This window comes from Paroedura picta, chromosome 6, assembly GCF_049243985.1.
Source record: "Paroedura picta isolate Pp20150507F chromosome 6, Ppicta_v3.0, whole genome shotgun sequence".
In the NCBI taxonomy this organism is placed as follows: Eukaryota; Metazoa; Chordata; class Lepidosauria; order Squamata; family Gekkonidae; genus Paroedura; species Paroedura picta.
The window spans coordinates 19,166,941-19,190,633 of NC_135374.1; the positions used below are offsets into that span (position 1 = coordinate 19,166,941).

At 47.3% G+C, this 23,693-nt stretch overlaps 2 protein-coding genes across 6 annotated transcripts in view; one reads left to right on the top strand and one right to left on the bottom strand.

Annotated features, from left to right (window-relative positions):
- Nucleotides 1–402, bottom strand: part of ALKBH8 (alkB homolog 8, tRNA methyltransferase) — a 56,714-nt gene extending 56,312 nt beyond the window's left edge. For both annotated transcript variants that reach the window (XM_077341578.1, XM_077341575.1), the window contains exon 1: nucleotides 306–402. In XM_077341578.1, the coding sequence (XP_077197693.1) occupies nucleotides 306–390 (85 nt within the window). In that variant the 5' untranslated portion in view covers nucleotides 391–402. The remainder of the gene's footprint in view (nucleotides 1–305) is intronic.
- An 11,200-nt stretch (nucleotides 403–11,602) lies between these two features.
- The window catches only part of ELMOD1 (ELMO domain containing 1), a 59,240-nt gene continuing 47,149 nt past the window's right edge, over nucleotides 11,603–23,693 (top strand). For 2 of the 4 annotated variants that reach the window (XM_077341581.1, XM_077341582.1), the window contains exon 1: nucleotides 11,603–11,853. The gene's annotated coding sequence lies outside the window, so the exon portion shown is untranslated. Of the gene's footprint in view, nucleotides 11,854–12,333; nucleotides 12,483–23,693 lie in introns of those variants that run through there. The other 2 variants (XM_077341579.1, XM_077341580.1) reach the window with 2 other exon arrangements.

Consider the following 23,693-nt stretch of genomic DNA (forward strand, 5'->3'; position numbering starts at 1 on the left):
TTGGAAAGGCAGTTGAAGCACCCCTTTTGCCCGCTTAGACCCACCGACACACACTCAATAAATATTATGAACAAGTTCGAATCAGGAACTGTCAAATACGAGAAGCGTCTTTTGCGCTGCAATACTTAAAGCACTAACTCAAGTAAGTCCCATAGGAACGCGCTCCTGCACAGGTCAGCTGGGCTTTAAATCATCAGTGGTTTTGTATTATATATTAATTTAAACCCCTGGATTGAGCTGTTGGGGTGTCTAGGCTATTCCATTCAGCAGTGCCAAAAGTAGCAGAGTAAAGCAAGAACATTTACCTTCCAAGAGGCAGCCATGCTGAAGAGGAAGAAGACGAGGCCGACTACAACTCCCATGAAGCTCCTTGCCTACAACTCCCATCATGCCTGGAGACGCTCCACGCTTAACCCTTTAGACGTACATGAAGGGGTGGTTTGTAAATGCAGTATGTCCCATTATTTCTGAAACAGGAATTCATCATCACGCATATATATAAACTAAGGTTAGTTTGTTTTCCATAATGACACTGAAACGCAGGCCGTTCTTATGCATGTTTACTCTGTAGCAAATTCCACTGAGCTCAATGAAAACTACTCCTAGGTAAGACTTACAGCCATAAACAAGATTTATTTATATACCGCCCTTCCCCGGGGCTTGGAGATAAGGCTTGGAGGACTATAAGTTCTTAAAATGACAAGCAACGGAGGAAGGCAATTAATTAAACTCGCAGTATTTTTCAATCACAAATAAAATGCCATCCCTTGGAACTTTGTTCATAGTAAGTTGCTACTATTTTAGCACTGGCAATGATCCAGGTGTATGCCTCTCATTGGAATCAGTTGTGATCAAAAGCTGCAACCCTGTGTGTTTTATCTACATGCATCCTCAATATACATTTAGAGTTCATCATTTCTTACCATGCTTCAGCCCACCTCTGTCGCCTGGAGATCAGTCGTAATAGCAGGGGATATCCAGCCCTAACCTGGAGGCTGGCAGCCTTAACTCTCGAGTGCAAACCTTGGGGTGTTTTGGTATTTTGTATGTTTTAGGTTTAGATTTGTAACCTGCCTTGAGTCACAAAGGAATGCAGGGTATACATACAATCTGCAGAAACCTGACAATAAAATAAGCTGCCAATAATTCTGCATTTTTTGCTGGTAACCGGAAGGGCAGCTGGTACCAGGACGGGCATATTTGGGCCTGTGACTGCTAGTAGCTGATCCTTTTCCTGGGCTTTTAGAAAATGAACCCTGTGGTGGTCCTGAGAGTCCTGTTCTTCCTCAATCTAGTACAGTGGTTCTTAACATTCCTAATGCCACGACCCTTTACTACAGTTCCTCATGTTGTGGTGACCCAACCATAAAATGATGCAAGTGTTCTTTCACAGAAATTAAACTGAAACTGACCAATGGTGTGAAGATCCATTGTTCATGATTGTATATAAACTGGTATTTTTCCAGGGTTTCTCAGTTCAGTTCTGCCTCTTGTCCCACCATGCCGATCTCGCTATTTTCCACTGCTCCAGACAGACCAACCCTCTATCTCGATCTAACCCGCAAGGCTGTTGTGTGGATGGTGCCCCCCGGCCAAGCTACTTGCCCTGCTGTAACCCCTGTGAAAGAGTCGTTCAACTCCCAAAGGGGTCCCGACCCCCAGGTTGAGAACCACTGATCTAGTTCATGGTGGTTCCTGGCATCCACAATTTTCTTCAAGTCCACAAAAGTTGCTGCCTTGTATTCGCCAAAGAAAGGCTGTACCAAGGCATTGGAAGGGGGGGGCAGTTAAGACAGAAAAGATAAATGGCACTCCTTCCCAACAGAGACATTTTCCTATAGGCGTCCCATCAAAGGCTAATTCTTGAAAGCTCCTTTGTATTTGAGTGGGAGTTTGTACCAGGAAACTTCCTCAGAGGAGTGTGCCCCCATCGATCAGACCTCTCTCTATCATATCTATGGAGTCTGATCCAATGCGTATTTAGTCTCTGCTGTGTCTCACTTAACTCAATTGGACACATTCTATTTATTATGTTTATAACCTGATTGTCAGCCAGATTGGGTCTCAAAGTAGCTTGCAGTTAAAACCCATCACTATATCCAAGGATAGTATTTGACCAAAGTATTTTCTGTGGAAATCAGCGATTCAGAACCCAGGTGAGATCTCGGGATCCCTTGGAAGTTTTAGTCAAACAGGTTTGATAACTTAGTGTACCCAACACTCCAATTAAAGAAAACAACAAGGGTAAGAAACCAAAAGGTCTTTTTTATTTATCAGCTGAGGAATAGGCTCCCTGCAGGAAAAGCAGTGACCCAAGAAGGCAGAGAGCATGCAGGGTCTCTAAAACAAAGCATTTATACTTCTGATAACAATACCATCACATGGTCAAGTACATGGTAACCACCAGTGCAGCCCCAAAAGTCTCCCATCGGGATCCCCTCGTGAAGTCATGCACAGTTCTTGTGCTACTGTGGGGGTGCCGGGTGTGTGTTGAGATGGTGCTGGAGGGGGTTGCTTTTCTTATTTATTAAAATGCCTTCTATTCAGTTACCTGTGGTCAGTTCATTCGGTGTGAAAGACTGTGTTAGAACTATGGTTCTTTGCTCTTTGGTTAGTTAGACACATTCGAATCTATGTTAGTCACACAACTTGCTCTGGACACAATGGCCAACCCTAAGGATCCCAGCTCAGGATGCACATAGCAGATGGGGAAGTGTTCTTGTTCTATGCTGTTCTCAGCTGTACTGATAAGCATTTCTTGAGCCTCGGCAGAAACTCAGACTGTGACTCTCTCATGTTAATTTAATTTCTGTTCAGAGAAGAGGAGGCTTATAAAGGCTAAGCGCAGCCATTTTGTATATGTTTTTATTACTCCAACATTGTGGAAGCATCTGATTGCAAATATAAGAGTCGTTGGTTCCTCGCCTGTCACTGTTCTGCAGCCACATTTTTTGGGGGGAGAGGGGGGGCCTTACTTATGAAGAATAAACAGCAGAGGATGCTTCTGTTACCATTGTAGCTACTAGGGATGTCTCCTGCTAGAAGAGGGGGGCAAGTGTCAACCTCTGGGCTGGGCTGTGGGCTTTGATAAGTGGTGAACACGCCAGTTTTGGCCAGCCCAGAGTCTGGGTTCAGAAGGACACAAGGAAAGCCTTGTTAAGTCAGATTGGGACCATGCCACAAGGGGGGGGGGTGTCCTTACACCTTACCCGCCATGCTGTTTTTGCAAGTACAAAATAACCCTGAGGAGCTGGGAGAACAGTACTGTTGGAATAGCCATATGCAAAACTGAGCAGAATATACAGAGTATCCTGCAGGGGGCATCGGAGGAGATGTATATTTAGCATAGTTGGAATAGGGACTTTCTGATGATTTTCTATTTATTTATGCAATTTATATGCCGCCCCTCACTGTGATGTCTGGGGGCAGTGTATATAGAACCAGTGGGGAGTGGGGACGGTACACTGAAACATTTGGAACAGTGTGAATGAGCAAATATATATAAACAGTTATAGCCACATTTGGGTGATCCCAGAAGTTGAGAAGGGATAACCGTAACGGTTAGTGACATGCTGAGTGTCAAGGTTGTCTGGCAAGGGACCAGGTTGTAGGAGGGTACCCATCATTGACCTCATCTAAAAGCCTGGTGGAAGAGCTGTGTTTTGCAGGCCCTACGGAACTGGTTGAGTTCCCAGGGCCTTGATTTTGTTGAGGAGCTCGTTCCACCAGGTTGGGGCCACAGATGAAAAGGCTCTGGCTCTGGTCAAGGCCAGGTGGACTTCTTTGGAGCTAGGGATCACCAGATTGTTGGAGGAAACAGAGTGTGTTGCTCTTCAGGGAGTATAGTCAAGTAGATCGTCCTTGAGGTACACAGGACCCTGATTGCATATTGCCTCCTCCAGTGTCCTGACTGACTCAAAAGGAGACTTTCTGCTTGTGTGATTACACTTCCCCCTGCTTGCCTCCAGAACAGCTGAACCACAGAAGGACTGCAGACAACAGCTACCTAGATAGTTAGGTCTCTCTCTCTCCCTCTCCATAATGGTTTTTCACAATAAAAAACTATGTTATTCTTTAAGCAACCCGGTGCTTTGCCCTCTCTGTATTTTCAAACTCTGCCAACAGGAACTAGAACTGATGAAAATGCTAGTTCCTAGGTCAGCTACATGTGACACTTGGAGTTCCATTCATGGAGCTCTCAGAGTTGTTAAAAAACCACCCTAGGAAGCCAGTGTTTGTGCCTGGCTCCTTTGGCCCCGTAGGTCAATGGGTGAGCATCTGCTGTGTATGCAAAAAGCCCAGGCTCAGTCCCTGGTACCTGCCCTTAAAAGGAGTCGGTAACAAAGCCACAGAGAGCCACTGACTGTCAGACTCGACAATATTGACCTTGACAGATCAGCGGTCCTACTTGGTAGAAAGCCATTCCATGTGCTCCCCTGACTGGGAAAGCAGCACAAGGAGAAGGCTCCCTGCCCTGCACAGTCCTGATGGGAATCAGTCCTCTGCATTTGTGATTTTCAAAGAACTCCATTCACACAACTCTCAGTGTCACCTGCAGGAGAGCCCAAGACAGGTGTAACTCGCCCCCTGAGGGAACAGTTTTTGTTCTCTCTCATTAGTGTTCCTTGTTCGAGAGAATCAACAGTCGGAGCCTGTGTATATTGACTTGGAGTTCAGTCCCAAGCAGGAGATGTAGGCATCAAACAATTTCTCTTTAAGTTTGAATACGTTCTTTTCCTTCTTTGCATATCAAAGCCAGAAGATCCACTCTCTCTTCTTCAAAGAGAATGATTTTCAGGTTAGAAATGGAAAATGCTTTGGTGTGGCTACGGGTGGTGCGGACCCTCCCTCTCCTTCCACACCTGAGCTCTGTTCTTCTGGCAGGGGAGAGGAAGTTAATATTTTACAGAATCTCCCTTGATTTAAGTGGATAACACAGTATTCTCTTCTGCCCCTCAGTCAAATTCCTACACATGCCTGGCAAAACCCAGTTCTGTCACAAAACATTAGACTTCGGTAGGCAGTTGGAAAGCTATGCAGCCCTAGCCAGACATCCTCGTGCTAGTTACACTGAGAGAGCAATATTTTTGCAATTTGCATCCCATCCCTGTCAAGGAAGCAGCGAACCAAATGCACCCACATTCTGCTAGCAGGGCAGGTTTTCAGACAGGGTCTAGAACTTGTGCACTTCTTCAAAAGCTTATCAGGGATTCCTCATGGAGAAGACGGATAATGGCTGGCAAGCTTCCCTCAGAGACCACCTGACCACCTCTATGATTCTCCTCTGGCACTGGGCAGCTGCAGGAATGAAGAGGAAGTGTTGGTTCTTATATGCCTAAAGGAGTCTCAGAGTGGCTTACATTCGCCTTCCCTTTCCTCTCCCCACAACAGACACCCTGTGAGGTGGGTGAGGCTGAGAGAGCCCTGTTATTACTGCTTGGTAGTATCGGTAATAATTACTGCTCGATATTATCAGTGCTGTGGCAAGCCCAAGGTCACCCAGCTGGCTGCATATGGAGGAGGAGAAGGCAATCAAACCCAGATTAGAAGTCCGCCCTCCTAACCACTATACCAAGCTGGCTCTCTGAGCTCAGCTCAGCTCACATGGAGGCAACCATGAAGCACAATTGTTTGGCCCTATTAACCGTCTGTCTTCCAAATCCTCAAGAGTGTGGTGTAGTGGTTAAGAATGGCAGCCTCTAACCAGGTTTGATTCCCCACTCCTCCACATGCAGCCAGCTGGGTGACCTTGGGCTAGTGACATTTCCTCTCAGAGCCCTCTCAGACCCACCTACCCCTCAGGGTGTCTGTTGTGGGGGAGAGAAAGAGAAGCTGATTGTAAGCTGCTTTGAGACTCCTTTGAGTAGGGAAAAGCTTCTCTCCCTATAGAAGAAGAGTTGGTTCTTATATGCCAGAAAACACTACAGTCTCCAAATGTCAAGGTGTTGGTGGTCCCTGGCCTGAAAGAAGCTTGTCTGGCCTCAATGAGAGCCAGGGCTTTCTTGGTCTTGGCTCCAGCCTGGTGGGATGAGTTGCCAGCTGATATCTGGACCCTGATGGAACTACTTAAGTGCAGCATAGCCTGTAAAACAACACTGTTCCACCCAGCTTATGGTTGAGGCCTCCCTCCTTCCCTCTCCAGAACATCCCACCACTGAACACATGGAGAAGAAGCAAGAGAACCCATTCTGGAATGACTTGTCTGAGGAGGCCAGGAAGACCCCTGCTTTCCTAGCCTTCCACAAACGATCCCAAACTAAATGATTCAAGAGAGCTTTTTAACGCAGGCAATGGGGTAGCACAGTGCAAAAGGCTTCACAATGTTCCTTGGATAAATTATTAGAATCATAGAATCATAGAGTTGGAAGGGGCCATACAGGCCATCTAGTCCAACCCCCTGCTCAACGCAGGATCAGTCCTAAGCATCCTAAAGCATCCAAGAAAAGTGTGTATCCAACCTTTGCTTGAAGAGCAAAGGGACAATGGTCTGCACTACTGTGTATAGTTTGCTATAAGCTGGATCCCATTGATTTTTTGGGTTTTGCATCATTGAACGTATCGTGTTAACCCTCACGTTTTGCTTCAGTTCTGTTTTTGAGACTTCTGACGGGTCCTGCAACCCAAGGACTTCATTGTTTATTGAATGTCCCATCTTGTCGGTTGTGTTGGCTCGCTCTCCGTTGTCCGCCTCAAGTCCCAGTGAGAAAGGTGGCTTAAAAATAATGTGATGATGATGAGGATGAGGATTATGATGATGTCATCTGTTCAGTCATGTCTGACCCTCGGTGATTCTATAGGTAAGTCCCTGCCTCTGACTGGTTCTTTTAGTTGGTTCATGGTCATCCCTGTATCGGCTTTGATTGTGTCAAATTCTATGGAAAAATACTGTCGATGAAATAAAATAAGCAAGACATTGGGCAGGTGCTGCATCGCGTGGGTAAACTCTTTGGTCTTCCTAGTAGCCCATTTAAATCAGACCCAAGATCTTCACTGGGAAACCAGTCCTCCTAGCTGCAGGATTTCCAGTACAAAACGGTACTCGTCAAACAGTTCCGGAAGAACCTGAGATGCTGCGACGTGATGCTGTATTTCCGGACCCTACTGGAGGTTGAGCAGCTCCCTCCCCGCAGCACATACCTTGTCCTTTGGCAAGAGCATGTGTGATTCTTGTTAACACACTGCCGTTTGCTGAACATGCAGAAAACCTGATTGATGTTGATGTCTATGGCACAGTTCCCATTGATTTGAGCAGGGTCAGAATTACATCTGCTGGCTTCAGTCCACCAAAGCATTTAAAGCTTCAGTGTGTGACTAATCCCTCTGGCGACTCACTCCTCGAGGTGGCGTTGTCTAGGCCGTGAGATGCTGTGTTAGCACAATTCCCCAGGTGAGTGAGGTGTGTGCTGCTAAACTTCTGGGGTGCCGGAGATGTTCCCCAAGAAGCACTCAAGATGAAGGCTGCACACCCTGTGCTTGCAGAGCTGCTGAAGATGGAGCAGCAAAACTGGTTAAAATTAAAATACAACTCTTTATTATAACGTGTACATTAAGATTACAAACAACGCTAAAACCGAAGAATATTGCAATATTGCACCGTCTCAATGGTTGCACATGGTATGACCACAGACTTCATAAGTGGTCAAATAAAATATATGCACACATATAATCCTTATCCATGGTTCCTCTATATATTTGTGAAACAGCCTGGGGGGTGGAACGTGTCTGGCTGTCCAAGTTGGAATAGGGCCAATGGCCCTGCCCCTGCAGCTCCCGCCCTCCATCCCTGGGCTTTAGCCTCTTTGCTCTCAGACACACCTCAGTGCCTGGAGCCAGCAGCAGGTTAAGGGGACATGACCCTGGGCAAAGGGTGGTGGTTGAGGGCCTGCTAATGAGGGCCACCCGGCCTGCTGACTGCCTGCTAAGGAGCTCTGTCCTGGGCCTGCTAATGAGCTGGCCAGCCCCTGCCTGTCCCACTTGATCTGGCTGCGAGCTGCAGCCCAAAGCCACCTTAAGCTGCCTGGCCAGGGGAGGGGGCCCTTTCAAGGCCCATTTTTAGGAACGGGCTTTGAGGCTAGTGATGCAATATTACAACAAAACCTGATTGGTGGCCTAAGAATCATGAAATGTGCAGCAATATATAGTAATAATTCCAGATGTTGAGCTCACAATTAAAAATCAAAGTAGCCAAGAACCACCACTCTGCACAAGGCCAAAATTCAATCCTGCGTGTGCATCTTCATGCGTAAGCGGAAAGAAAGCGAAGGTCATTTTCTTTTAGTGTACACATGAGGATGCACACTCAGTGCAATATTGCACAGACTGATTCTTCGGTTTTAATGTTTTTAACTTTCTTAATGTGCACTTTATAATAAATATATTTGTATTGTATTTTAATCTGTTTTGTCAATCAACCTTCAGGTCTCTAACTTGCTTTCTCAGGTAGGGGTTTTGTTCCCTTTTTGTTTTTCCATCTAACACAGAAGCTTCCAGCAGGAAGGATGAGAAATGCAGACCCCCTCAATTAGGCAACTGGGCCAACCTTACAGGGGCTGGCAATATGCTGATCCATCCCAAATTCTTGCCAGATTGGTACGTCAAAGTCACAAAGATCACTAAGCAGAAGAATCTCCACATGCAGAGATCATATACTTTTGCCTTTATTTATACTCTGCTTTCCCCTCCCAGTGGGGACCCCTTCATAACAACAGCTCTGTGAGGTAGATTAGGCTGAGAGAGTATATCTGACCCAAAGTCACCCAGTGAGCTTCCACGACAGAGTGGGGATTCAAACTCCAACCCCGGTCCGACAATCTCTCCACTACACCACTTATCCACCATGCCAGGGGTGGCCAAACTGTGGCGCTCCAGATGTCCATGGACTACAATTACCATGAGCCCCTGTCAGCACACACTTACAGGGGCTCATGGTAATGGTAATCCATGGACATCCGGAGAGCCAGTGTTTGGACACCCCTGCACTATGCCATGTGCAGGATGCTTTCCAAAGGCATCGAGCTAATTTGCCTTTTCTTCTGCTGTTGCATTGTCAGTCCACATTTTCACTGATCCCACCACCAGCAGCTCAATCCTTATCAGTCAGCTGAAAGTTCATAGTCAGGGGTAGTCAGAGGTAGTTCATAGTCAGGGGTAGTTCTCAGGGGTAGTCAACCTGTGGTCCTCCAGATGTTCATGGACTGCAATTCCCATGAGCCCCTGCCAGCATATGCTGGCAGGGGCTCATGGGAATTGTAGTCCATGGATATCTGGAGGACCACAGGTTGACTACCAATGGTCTATATACCAGCCTTCCTGACCTTTGTTTTACCATTGAGAAACCCCAGAAGTGGCGTCATCCTGCAGAATATGGTTGGGAAGCATAGCTGTGTACCTCCCCTTCCCCACCCCTCTAGGCCCATCATTTTCCATTTTGGAAGGGGTTGGTGGGTTGACGTGACCATATATAGTCATATCGCTTGAAAAAAAAGTTTAACTAATTTAAAAAAATATTGAAAATTATGTAACTCCCACCCATTCAGGAAACCCTTCCAGCCAGGGCTGTCAAGAAACCCCAGGGTTTCACAAAACCCTGGTTGAGAAAGCCTTTTCTATATACATATCAAGATCTTCTTGTGCCACAGCATGCATCACTTTTAATGCATCCATACCTTGCGCCTCATTAGCTGTGTGGTAGCACACTCATCCACATTGGAGACATCTTTTCAGAGCTCTCTATGAATTAATTCGGTGTCATCTGCAACCCTGGCCATTTTACTATTTACGCCCCAAAGCATTTCTGAATGAATTAAATAGCACCAGTACTAGGGCTACCAGCCTCCAGGTAGGGCCAGAAGCTCTCCCAGAATTACAACTGTCTTCCAGACCACAGCAGTCAGCTCTCCTTGAGGTTGTGCTCTATGCCAGTATATGTCAAAGTGAGGGGCAGTATAGAAATTGAATGAACGAATGAATAAAGATCATGGAGCAGCGCTTTTCTACCTTTTGACCATGAAGGTACACCTGAAATCTTTTTCAGGCTTCGAGGTACCACAGGAAGTTATGTCAGCTGGCCATGCCCTTGCCACACCCCCACATGCAAATAAAAATGTATTAATTACAATATGTCCATCCCCCCATTCAAGACAGCCCCAATGCCCAAAAGAAGACCCACCTGGCCAACTTACCACAGCCACGGGTGAAAAAGCAGCGATATTGAGGCCGTGGCTACTAACTCTGTGCGGCTGCCATCTTGGAATCTCCCATACCATAGTGCATCTGAGGGGTTCTTGAGGTATGCTGCGGTACCCTGGTACACTGTCTGGGTAACCCTGCTATAGCATATAGGAGACACCGAAGTCCTAGAATTACACCACTGAGTTCCCTCCCCAAACTTCACCCATCCCAGTTTCCACCACCTTATTGTCACCACGTTGTCATATTCCATATTCCATTTCGCTGGCAGGAGCTCCTGGGAATTGTAGTCCATGGACATCTGGAGGACCGCAGTTTGACTACTCCTGGAGCCTATTCCACTTATGTGGCCCTTTCTCCTCCCAATTTTAAGAAGAAGGTTGGTTCTTATATGCCGCTTTTCTCTACCTGAAGGAGGCTCAAAGCGGCTTACAGTCGCCTTCCCATTCCTCTCCCCACAACAGACACCCTGTGGGGTGGGTGAGGCTGAGAGAGCGCTGATATCACTGCCCGGTCAGAACAATTTTATCAGTGCCGTGGCGAGCCCAAGGTCACCCAGCTGGTTGCATATGGGGGAGCACAGAATCGAACCTGGCATGCCAGATTAGAAGTCCGCACTCCTAACCACTACACCAAACTGGCTCTCAGTTTGTAAATTACATGAGAGATAATAAAATGCAGCATCACTGTGATATATATCAATATGTTAAATGAAACATGTTGTGATTGGTACTAGCCTTTATAAAAAATGTGGAATATAGGCCCTTCTTGAGGCCCTAGACTGAAGCCTAGTTAGCCTATAGGAAAATCCGGCCCTGCTTGGCTCACATGAGACCCTACAGGTAGGGAAGCCTACCTGTAGACATGCGTCTGTGGCAATGCCTGCAAGAGCCAGTGCAGGTTTGCATGTGTGAACGGGACATCATGAATATCACACCTCAGGTCTCAGGCTGCATGCACACACTTATTGTGCCCTTTCACAACTGGATCATTTTGTCCACCCAGGAAAAAACAGGTATGTATATAAATGTTCTGATATGACAACACTGCAAGAGAGATCCGGGGGAGCCTTGATACTGGCTCGTATTCATTTATTAGCTCTCAAAGGTATAACAGACCGGGTCTTTAGTCGGCTTCCCAACCTCCAGCTGGGGCCTGGGGATCTCCCGGAATTTCAGGTGTTCTCCAGGCAGCATCGATCAGTTTCCCCCGGGGGAAACGGCTGCGATGGTGGTCAAACCGTATGGCCTTGTACCTCACTGGGGAGATCCCTCCCCAGGCGCCCCCCTCCAAACCTGCGAGAAGCCCCTAACTTGGGAAGGGCAAGGGCACGCGTCGCACGTGTGAACGAGGCCCAAGGGGAAGGGCGTCTCGGCCTGCAGTGCCGGGATCCCACCAGCAGGGGGCAAGGCGAGCGCAGCGCCGCTTCTCCATTCCGTCTCCCCTGGAGCTGCGCCTCGCCTGCCCAGGGCGCAGCGGCTGTCCTTTCTTGCGCGCGCTGTCCTGCCGCCGCCGCTTCTTCCTCTTCCTCCTCCTCCTTTCCTTGATCCCTGCGCTGACCCAGATTCCAAGCGCGCCGTCGGGCTCCCGCCGCCTCGGCTAGAGAAGAGGGACGCTGGCAGGCGGCTGGAGACTCTGCGGCGCGATGGGACTGTGAGAGCCCAGGTGAGGATGCAGCCGCGGGGGCGGGAAGGAGGCCCCCTTTTATCCCCCCTATGGCAGCCCCCTTTTATTCCCGCCTTGCGGCCAGGGGCCCGGAGGGTGGAGCGCTGGCATCGGCGAACCCCAGGCGGGAGGGCGCCCCCTTCCCCCAGCCCGCGTTGCATTTTTGGCACGCCGTGTAGGGGCTGCTGCTGCAACACCCGGGGGTTTAGCCGCCTGCCCCCCCCCCCCCCGGGACGCTCCCAGCCTTGACTGGCAATGGCCGAGAGGCCGCTGCTGCAAAGCCCGGCGCGGGTCGCCTAGCGACCGGCAATCAATTAATCATGGCGAGCGGCGCGAGCTCCCGGGGCGCAGCACTTGCCCCGCACCCAGAGCCACCATCTGCCGGGCGGAGCGGGAGGGGTGGGCGGGGGGATTATTCGTGGCTGTCGATCGTGGCTTGCGGCGGCCGCCCTGCTCGGCTGCGGGTGGGCGGCGGGTTGCATTGAGCCGTCCTCGCTGCCCTGCTGAATACAGTTGTTGCTATTGGGGAGGGGAGGGGAGGGGAGGGGAGATGTCCTCTCGGCCACCTTGCCCCGGAAGGATCCTCGTGGCTCTTTCATTGAGGGAGGGGAATCCAGGAGCCGAGGAAGGTAAGCCGGCATGGGAAATGTGTTCTCCTTTCTTGTATAACTTGCTCTTAAAAAAAAAAAAAAACCCACCACGAAGACATCGGGCTGATCCTGCGTTGAGCAGGGGGTTGGACTAGATGGCCTTCATGGCCCCATCCAGCTCTATGATTCTAAATCAGATAGGATTCCTTGTTGAAGCATCTAGCCCCTGCAATGTATACTTTCCGACAGGCATATAGGAATAGAGAGAAAGATTCATACATATGCCGTTTTTGCCCTACCGGGTCCTTAGGGCCGCTTGCAAAGTAAATTAAGGCTGTCTTAAAAATCCGTCTGGAAACATCAGACTTTGGAAATTGGAAAATGGCAAACGAGTGAAGCTGTGGCCCACAGGAGAAGAACAGCATCACCCACAAAGCCAGTCACTCTCTTGCGCTCTCCCTGCTGGTTTTTGCTACAGTGCATTACCTGGGCAACCCCCTGGGAAATTAAGCCGCATGTGAGGGGAAGGTGTGACTTGCCCCCTCCCCTCTCCCCAGTAGTACTGAACATCATGATTTGTATTTGTGACAATTCTATCATCTTCCCCCTTGCTTGTGTTGTGAACTGCTGGAGAGCCACTATGGCTGAAGAAAGGCGGTCTTGAAATGCCACAAATAAATGAATGCTCCCTTTGCCACATGTCAGCCTGTTTTCCCTACTCCTGTAGATCTGATCTTGGTTTGGAGTACCAAGGCTGGCTTGGGGGATGTTGGCCTGGATGCTCAGATGTTCGCTTCTGGGTGAACGGGCTCCTTAGTTTTCTTTTGGGAGCCTTCTCGATGGGTGGAATCATTTGCAGTCCAGTTCCGGAAGCCTGAAAGACTTGCGAATTGGTCTTTATGCATGCCTGGTCCTTTTTATTTTTACTCCGAAGGTTTGGTGGTGTTTACTTCCTTGTGATATAGTCCAGGTTTGCAGAGGGCACTGCATTCTTTGACGTGGTCACAAAAGAATAAGCCTGGTGTTATTAATTCATGAGACTCATTTCTAAGTATGTAAATCGTAGCCGGCTTAGTCCCGCGGGAGTCCTTGTGGTTAAGGCTGCGGTCTTAATATTGACTGACCTGGGAGCAGACCCGTACAGAGCTGTGTGGAAGTGGGTGTAAATCTGTCAATATGGAATAGGTGAGCACCTATTGATTTTCTCATGAAAGCTGGTCATGGAGAAATATTGCTCCCAACTCGATTGGGAGAATAATATCTTTGAAAAGCCCGGCGTGCTTCGGGGTGGGTTAACCGGTTCTGGCCTGAAATATCCGGTGCCCCACGCTGCAGGGTGTGTGTTGGCCCACAGGTGCGTTTGCGTCATGTCCAGAGCTCTGAGCCCCGAGTAGAGGAGACAATATGGTGGAGACCAGGTCTTGAAAAGCACTTGTAAGAGGAAGGTAACACCTGGTGGCCTGGCCTGGGTGCTAGCAATGCATGGCTGAGCCATTTTCTAAGCAGAGAGGGGAAAGGAGACAGAGAAGATCAAGTGCATTTCACCAGCACGAGCTCCAGGCTGTCAGGAGTTATGTAGAACTGGGAGTCAGATGGTTAACCCGGTCACAGCCATTGGCAGTGCAAGGATATTGCCCTCTCTGTTCCTTTAAAAAGGTTTGGGGGGTGGGGTGGGGGTGATGATTAACACAGCTGTAGACAAGGAATCCTGCTAAAAACATTTGAACCTAAAGGAGACCGTCAGAGGTATGAAAGAATTCACCTGCATGGTTCAATATAAACCAGGTTGCAACTTGCAATGTACTGTCTTTCCCCATTAGTATTTACCAAAACAGAAAGAAAGAAAATAAATTTCCAGTGGTCCTCTGAAGGTGAGAATCCAAAACTGCTGTTGCATTATGATGGTCTCACACACGCCCCCGGCTTTCCAAATATTTGCATGCATAGTTGATAGCTGTCCTTGTAGACAAAAACTAAAAATCTAAGGGGAGGGGATAATGTCAGAGGTGTGTGTCCTACATCACTTGACGGTAGTAGTCTGATTCCATCGCAGCAAAAACTTGCCTCTTGTAATAAATATGCTTGCGGTGTTGGCTGCCTCCTTCCCCTTCTTCTACGCAGTGATAAATAACTTGTATCAGGGGAGCAATGATACAGAAAGAGGCTGTCTTCTGGCTTGATAACCTCTGAAAAGCGTGATCGTCTCCTAGGCTTCTAATAATGCCGTCTTCTGATCTTAAAGCTCAAATGAGAACGCTTGCGGCTTGGAGTTTCCTTTGCTGATGATTTTGGGGTCAAGCTATGCATGCAGATTATATATTTTCCAAATATTCGTGTGTTAAGAACAGGACCTTAGTACAGTCAAAAGGATCTCCGTGAAATCTTTGACCCATGGTTTTGAATTTTTATTTTATTACTCAAATTCTGCAGCCTATTATTCCCCCCACCCTTTTTGGGGGGAAATACAAGCTTATTGGTTGTCCATCTGAAAGAGATCCATGCAGCTATATCTGCTATCGCTAAAATATCCTAAAGGTGGCTGAGTGTGGGTGGGGACTCGATCGGGTGGGGAGTAAGGAGGGTTTAGTTTTTAGCTAGGCGGCATGCCATCAGGTTTGACCAAATCGGGATTATGTAAACCCACCGTTTACAAGACTGAAATATTTTTTCCTGGGCTGAAAAGTCTGTTGCATGACAAGCTATCTTTCCCCTGTTAAGTTTGCCTGAGGAGCCTAACCTACTGAGTCTGGCACATCTGACAGTGTTCTGTTGTGAGTTTGGAAATGCCAGGGTAATGCTTCAGAGTTCTTTTCCTTTTCCACTTTTTTAAATACTCTGTTCTTGATTCTTGCTGATAGGAACAGCCATAGGAGTGCCAGTACACACACATAGCTCCAGTTGGTTGCTAGTGTCTTAAACAGGTAATCTAAAATTGGTTTCTTGGCATGGATGGCCTTCTATGTTTACAGACGTGTAAATCGGTAGCGACTGCTGCAGATCTCTGTCTGGCACACCTCAAGATCCTGCATCAGGTTTAACTTGCCAGATATTCCAGGAAGATTCTAGGGCTGAGGATGGAACTACACATTCGAGTTGGTTCTTATATGCTGCTTTTCTCTCCCCGAAGGAGGCTCAAAGCAGCTTACAATCGCCTTCCCTTTCCTCTCCCCACAACAGACACCCTGTGAGGTGGGTGAGGCTGAGAGAGCCCTGATATCACTGCTCAGTCAGAACAGCTTTATCAGTGCTGTGGTGAGCCCAAGGTCACCCAGCTGGCTGCATGTGGGGGAGCGCAGAATCAAACCCGGTTTGCCAGATTAGAAGTCCACACTCCTAACCACTACACCAAGGCGTAGCATAAATGTTTGAATAAATAGGAATTGCTGAAAAAGTTGCTAAATGGTGGGACAAAGAGGATAGTTTCTCCAGGGAGAAGTGGCATGGGGAATGCACCTGCCTCAGAATGCACCTACCTCAGGGTTGGATACACACTTTTCTTGGATGCTTTAGGATGCTTAGGGCTAATCCTGCGTTGAGCAGGGGGTTGGACTAGATGGCCTGTATGGCCCCTTCCAACTCTATGATTCTATGAGAACAGCTGCATAGGTGTCATCACAGTCTGGAGCATCTGCTGCTGTTCTGAGTGAGAGATTTGGCTGGGGGGAGGGGGTGTTCATCCTTGAACTCACTCTGGGAAGCAACAGGCAACCCCACTGGTTTGCTCTGTCTCCAAAGGCCACTGCTCCAAACTGGGGCAAGGTCAAAGTGGGTGGTGTTTTCTAAGGCAGCCATCCTGAAGATTTCTTTTTGGGGTGAGGGGGCTGTTTCAACGCTCCCTTTTTGAATTGCAGCAGCTTCATTGGTCTTCGGTCTGGGGACTGCCTTTCAAGCACTCGTCCCTCTTAGTAAACTATCTGTCATTGACAGGAAAAACCTTATTCTCTGACTGTCTCTTGGAGATCAGCTGTCAACAGAGAACTGACTGTGCTAAATAATTAGTGCTTTCTGCTGGAAGAGTTCAGTATAATTCACAGACGGCACAACCCTTGAGTGCAGTCCTGTGGGTTATCATTATTTCAGCTCCCTTTGTATTCACGTCTCTCAGCTTGAGTCTTGCTGTCATGCGTTGCGGTAGGTTTTATAAAGTGTTGATCAAAATCACTGTGGTGTGCCTGTCGTTCATACGCCTTGATCCACACACGTACACGCCCCTCTTCTCCTTTTGGACATTCCTTTTTTTGTAGGTTTTTCGTGGCGGAACATGCAAAGAGGACTTGCCGTATAGTTGCCAACCTCCAGGTGGGGCCTGAAGATCTCCTGGAATTACAGCTCTTCTCCAGATTAGCTCACTTGGAGAAAATGGCTTCTTCGGAGGGTGGGCTGTATGATATTGAGGAGGACCCTATGCAAACCCTGCCCTCCCCAGGCTCCATCCCCCCAAAATCTCAAGATGTTTCCCCACTTAGAACCAGCAACCCTAACTAGAATCATAGAATCATAGAGTTGGAAGGAGCCATACAGGCCATCTAGTCCAACCCCCTGCTCAACGCAGGATTAGCCCTAAGCATCCTAAAGCATCCAAGAAAAGTGTGTATCCAACCTTTGCTTGAAGACTTCCAGGGAGGGGGCGCTCACCACCTCCTTAGGCAGCCTATTCCACTGCTGAACTACTCTGACTGTGAAAAACTTTTTCCTGATATCTAGCCTATATCGTTGTACTTGAAGTTTAAACCCATTACTGCGTGTCCTCTCCTCTGCAGCCAGCAGAAACAGCATCCTGCCCTCCAAGTGACAACCTTTCAAATACTTAAAGAGGGCTATCATGTCCCCTCTCAACCTCCTTTTCTCCAGGCTGAACATTCCCAAGTCCCTCAACCTATCTTCATAGGTCTTGGTCCCTTGGCCCCAGATCATCTTCGTTGCTCTCCTCTGTACCCTTTCAATTTTATCGACGTCCTTCTTGAAGTGAGGCCTCCAGAACTAGCAGCAGGAGGATGGATTTCATCTCAGACCCTGAAACCAGGAGTTGGCCCTGGTCTTCTCCCCAGCAAAAATACGAAATGCCACACATAAACCAGTTCCAAATTCCCTGCCTGGCTGACAGCCAGGGGTTGTGACCGTATTTTTTTGTAATGAAAAAATGTCACTTTCCACCTGCCATGGTTGTGCTGATGCATTATGATCTATTTCCCTCTGCTCACCTTTCAATTTAAGGAAGAGTAGGATAGAGAATAGGAGGCTGAGCCAGTGTGGCATAGTGGTTAAGAGCAGTGGCCTCTAAGCTGAAGAATTGGGTTTGATTCCCCGCTCCTCCACATGAAGGCAGCTGGGTGATCTTCGGCCAGTCACAGTCCTGTTAAAGCTGTTCTCACAGAGCAGTCCTGTCAGAACTCTCTCAGCCCCACCTACCTCACAGGGTGTCCGTAGTGAGGAGAGGAAGGGTAAGCTGCTGTGTGACTCCTTTGAGCAGGGTATAAAGCCAGCTCTTCTTCTCCCAAGAAATACACATGGCAGTTTTTATAATTTCTTTTTTATGGGGGTGGGTGGTCCAAACCAAAGCTAGGAGGGAAAAAAGAATAATTTACTGGGTGTGACTTTAAAAAAAAATTGCAACAACATTATTGGAAATGGCTTCGTTTTTTTCCCTCCAGTATGTCGGCACCACTGCTGTTATTTGAAGGATAGTTGTAAGCTGATTTACTCCATACTTTAGTCATTGACAAGCGAAACAAAATCAGAAGAGCCAGTGCAATGTTGTGGTTAAGTGTATCAGACTGGTATCTAGAATATGGCTTCGCTTGGGCCATGGGAGCTTGCTGAGTGACCTTGGGTCAGTCATCTTCTCTTGGCCTTACTTACCACAAAGAGTGGTTTTGAGAGTATAATTGAATGAAATAAATAAAACTCAAAGCGAGCAATGGAGCACTCCGTTCAAGAACAAGATTAGTTCTGCTGCTAGGGTGTGATTTTTGGCCATCTTGCCTCAGTGTAGTGTGGGATACATAACCTTTTTTGGTGGGGAAGCGAGAGATGGCCATGGAGCGAGCGTTTGTTGAGGTGAACGTGGAACTGAACGATCTCCTGAGAGCCAAATGGCAGTTCAGCCATGGTTTCGCGGCTCTGTGTCTGAATCCAGTCAGCTTCTGAGGTGATAAACTTGTGGGTAAGAGACCAAATCTGGACCACCTCTTCATGTTTCATGGACACCTCAGATGGTGATGTCAACAGTAATGCCCATGAAAGTGGTTCATAGCTAAGATTCCTGACCCTGCCAAAATAGTGGGATCTTTTCAAACCATGAGGAGACTTTATTGCCTAAACAGCCCAGCATTGCTGGGGAATTGCTCCTCACTTAAATTGTTCCATGTATGGTTTATATGTTTAATATAAACCGCCCTGAGCCTCCGGGGAGGGCGGTATAGAAATATAATAAATAAATAAATAAATAAATAAAATCTTTAAAACAGAAGAATCCTTCAGGGTTTGACTCAGGGTCTATTTAACGCTTTGTTTCTCCTTGTGGTCAGCCAGAGGGAGAGAAGGAATCTAACACTTCACCTGTAATGTTGTTTCCCTTGACCACTAAAGGTATCCCCTGTGCAAGCACCGGGTCATGTCTGACCTTTGGGGTGACGCCCTCTAGCGTTTTCATGGCAGACTCAATACGGGGTGGTTTGCCAGTGCCTTCCCCAGTCATTACCGTTTACCCCCCAGCAAGCAGGGTACTGATTTTACCGACCTCAGAAGGATGGAAGGCTGAGTCAACCTTGAGCCAGCTGCTGTGATCGAACTCCCAGCCTCATGGGCAGAGCTTCAGACAGCATGACTGCTGCCTTAACACTCTGCACCACAAGAGGCTCTTCCCCTGACCACTACTCCAGCAATTGTTCAAGACATGAACACACATAAAACTGCCTTATCCTGAGTCAGGTAGCTGGCCTGTCAATGTCAGTACTGTCTACTCTGACTAGCAGTGGCTCACTAGCTTCTTGTAGAGCTCTTTCACATCATTTCCCTTCCCTTTGTCTCGTGGCTGTGATTTGCCGCAGCCAGGAAAAATGGAGGGGGGCAGGAAAAGGCTTCCTTTTGCTATTTCTCCCAGCTGCGGTGAGCCATGGCCGGAAGAAAGGTGGGATCACCCAGAAAGGTGATTCCCTTCTCTCTTTCTCCTGGCCAAAGCTTGCCACTGCCAGGGTGAAGGGAGGCGATCACCTAGGAACCCCTCCTCCTTTCTCCAGGCCGTGGTGAGCCACAGCCAGGAAAAAAGGGGGGATCGTCTGGGAAGAAGCTTCCCTTCTCCCATTCCCTTGTCCATGGCCAAGAGAAAGGGAGGTATTCCTCTGGGAAGGGTAAGCCATTGAAGGGTTAAATGGCTGGCAGATTCCACTGCTTAGCTCAAAGGTTTAAATGTCTGTCAGCCATTTAACCCTTTGGTTTTGCTCCTTGTTGCTTCAAGGAGGGGGAGGAAAACCAGAGGGTTAAATATGGGGGTGAAGTGCCTCCCAGGGGGCATTTCATCCCCTCCATTCTCCTGGCCCAGCTGTCTCGGGCTCCTTTCTGCAACCCATTTAAGGGGCAGTGCAAGGAAGCCTGTAAAGGCTGACCCCCATGGAGAGACCAAACAGCCTTGAAGAACTGTACAGGCTGGAGTTCAGTAAATGTTTGGAGAGCTTATCTTCCTTGAGCTTTGCTTCCTGAACCCTAAAGTGGCCTGAATTTTGACACATGAGTTTGTGCTCATTCCCAGATATTGGATTCAGACGCTGGTGTCCTCTCAATGGCGACAGGTAGCTGGTGTCAGTCACAGTAGCCAGAACTGCAGTAGTTGGGCCAAAAGTCTGAATGCTCAGCTGAGTGAACTCCTGGAAGCTGGTGGGTTGGAGCCCTGTGACTGGCCCTTTCAAATTTGCAACCATTAACTCTGAGCAGTGGTTATTCCAGATTCATAAATGCAAAACTGACCCATCTCCTGTCCTTGAATGTCTCAGGCTGTAGAACTAACCACAAATAACCAAAAGGATGTGGAAATACTGGCAGTCCATAACCAGTAGAAGACCATGTTAGGGTCAACAAGTGTTTCATCTTTTGAGATACACAGAACACTTTCTCAAGTTGGTGGTTAAGATGTAAAGTGAGAAAGGAAAGGTGATTGTAAACTGCTTTGAGACTCCTTTGGGTAGTGTAAAGTGGAGTATAAAGCCCAGGAGTGGTTTAAGGATTTGTGGGGCCTGTAGCACCAGAGCTAGTTTAAGGATTAGCAGGGCCCTAGCAGTGTGCAAATGCAGCGGGAGCAGCCAGAAATGGGGGCAGAGGATCCTTCTACAGTGGAAAGGGGTGTGACTCTGAGTGTCCTTAAAGAGCGGAGGAGGGAGGCTAAGACACCGCGTGGGGCTCCTGGAAATGCAGGGCCCGTAGCACATGCTGCATGGATAAACCAGCCCTGATAAATCCAACTCTACTTCTTCTCCTACACATATATATACAGCACATTTGTACTATCTATCTACATTTTTTTAAAGATTTCAAAATGAGCTCTTAATTGCATCTTTGTCCCTCCGTGTAGTTTGGGTTCTCAACACATGGCAGAATTGTAGCTTAATTAATTTTGTAAGAACCTCTTCCACTGCACCCTTAAAGCCAAAACATTCTTCAGGGCTCTCCTGCATGAAGAAGAGATCAATGTAAGTTGCTATAAAAAGGGTTCCTTTGCTTTCAAAGGGTCATGTGATTTCATACTGTGCCTCCCCTCTATCAAGACATGCACACCTCTATCACTAGCAGGCATCAGAAGTCCCTGTGCTTTTATCCAGGAAGAAGATCCAAGGGGAACCTCCTTTGTAAAGCTGCTGACCTGATACTGTTAGAGCTTGGCTGGAAAGGAAGCCTCCAACATGAAAGAGCTGAATTAGAAAAATGCTGTGATGAAAAACGGGAATAGAAACCCAGCCAGAAAATACAGAAGGATTAGGTAACCCAAAATGTCAAGAAACAGAAAAAAAAAAACACCTCCAAAATAGATCTATATAAAAAGAGACGTCTTTAGTAAATCAATGGAACACCTCCACAAAGATATATGTGCACATTTATATATTCAATCAGACCTTTGTGGTTTGGATTGCGTGTGGTTTTTGTTGTGGCTCTTGACACCAATATGGTGGGCTTATTTGGCATATACTAGGCTTTTTGGGATGTAAGGATTGATATATTAAGGACCTTTGTCTATTCTCATATAGATTTTTTTATTTTGTTTTTCTCAACCTGTTGGTTGACCAAATCATTCTTAGTCCTGAATTAGGACTAGATGGCCTATATGGCCCCTTCCAACTCTATGATTCTATGATAGGATTCATCAAGATGTTCGGTACCATGTCCCCCCAGGTTTGATTTCTCACTCACTATAAATGTCAGAATCTCAGCACAGCTTACACTTTACAGATATTTCACTTTGAATAAACCAGGGTTTCATGAAACCCTGGGGTTTCTTGATGGCCCTGAAAGGGGTTCCCAAACTGGTGGGACTTAATTAATTTTGATCTATTTTTAAAATGTGTTAAACATTTATAAGGTGATATTATAATTATTAATGATAATTAGATTTATTATTATTTGATTTATTACCTGGCACTCCCAGACTAGCTGGCTCATGGCAGGTTACAGAATAAAAAACCATACAAAAAAACTTATTAAAACACATTAGCCTCAACATCTTATAATCCCCATGGCAACTAAATGGACTTCAGCACCCTACCCCTTTCCCCTTTCTCTCAACTCGTCTAACCCCTCCATACCTGCGCCTCAGGGGAAGATGGGCCTGGAGGGGGTGGGAAGGGGAGGGGCCCTGATTGGTGTATTAACTGCTGTGCTTCCCAATCATATTCACAGAATCACAGAGTTGGAAGGGGCCATACAGGCCATCTAGTCCAACCCCCTGCTCAACGCAGGATCAGCCCTAAGCATCCTAAAGCATCCAAGAAAAGTGTGTATCCAACCTTTGCTTGAAGACTGCCAGTGAGGGGGAGCTCACCACCTCCTTAGGCAGCCTATTCCACTGCTGAACTACTCTGACTGTGAAAAACTTTTTCCTGATATCTAGCCTATATTGTTGTACTTGTAGTTTAAAACCATTACTGCGTGTCCTCTCCTCTGCAGCCAACAGAAACAGCATCCTGCCCTCCTCCAAGTGACAACCTTTCAAATACTTAAAGAGGGCTATCATGTCCCCTCTCAACCTCCTTTTCTCCAGGCTGAACATTCCCAAGTCCCTCAACCTATCTTCATAGGGCTTATTATATTCTGCATGATCATGCTGCTTCATGGGTTTCTCAGCAGTAAAACAGTTGAGAAAGGCTGGACTAAACCTTTATATGGTCTCTCTACTTTTTCTAATTGGATTCACTTGTTGTTTATGTCTCAGCCGATACTTTTCCTGGATTAGATCTAATGTTAATCCCATTTTCCCTATCTATCAACAGTTGTGAGTGGTCTTCTGATTTCTCTTTCTATTGAATTCTTTAAAACTAAGCCCTCCCGGTATCCTCTCTCTCTCCACCTCCCATCTTTCTCCAGTTTTTCATTTGATGAATAAATGTATCTAACAGGTGTGCACCCCAAGGGTGAAAGAAGTGATCGCTGACTCAGAAAAATTTCCACTGAAAGAAATTTGGTTAGATTTCTTCAAAATATTTGTATTGCATTTATAGTCTTGAAGGTACCACTGGCCCTGTTAAATCTTTTTGCAAGACTTAAGCTAGCTGCCCTTCTGGTTCAGCGGAGACTGAGGTTGATAGCTTCCTACTTGTGAGTATAAGGCCTGATTTAAATTCAGTGCTGGTTAGCCGTGTTGGTCTGAACAGCAACAAAACGCACCAGATGTGCCACCGGGCTCCCCTTCTGTTGGGCAAGGCAAAAGTACATTTCCTTTGCCCTTGCACAAGACCTCATTTTAAAATGGGCATCTAGTCAGCTCCCTTGGGACACCTGACCTGAATAGCGCACAGCATCACCAGCTGCTTGGTATGAGCAGGAACCCCTTTAAAAGGAGACACTGTGCAAACGCTATTTCCTGTCTGACAGCGCTTTTGCTTTGGGAGTCTCCCATTTGAATCAAGCCTCATGGATCTGCCAGAATGGGCTTCAGTTCATGTGGTGGTCTTCAAGGTGCTCCAACACTTTGTTGTTTGCAGTAGCCGTAATGCAGGTCTGACTCTCTGGTAACCAGCTCCTCATCCGTTGGGAGTAGCTCACACCTGC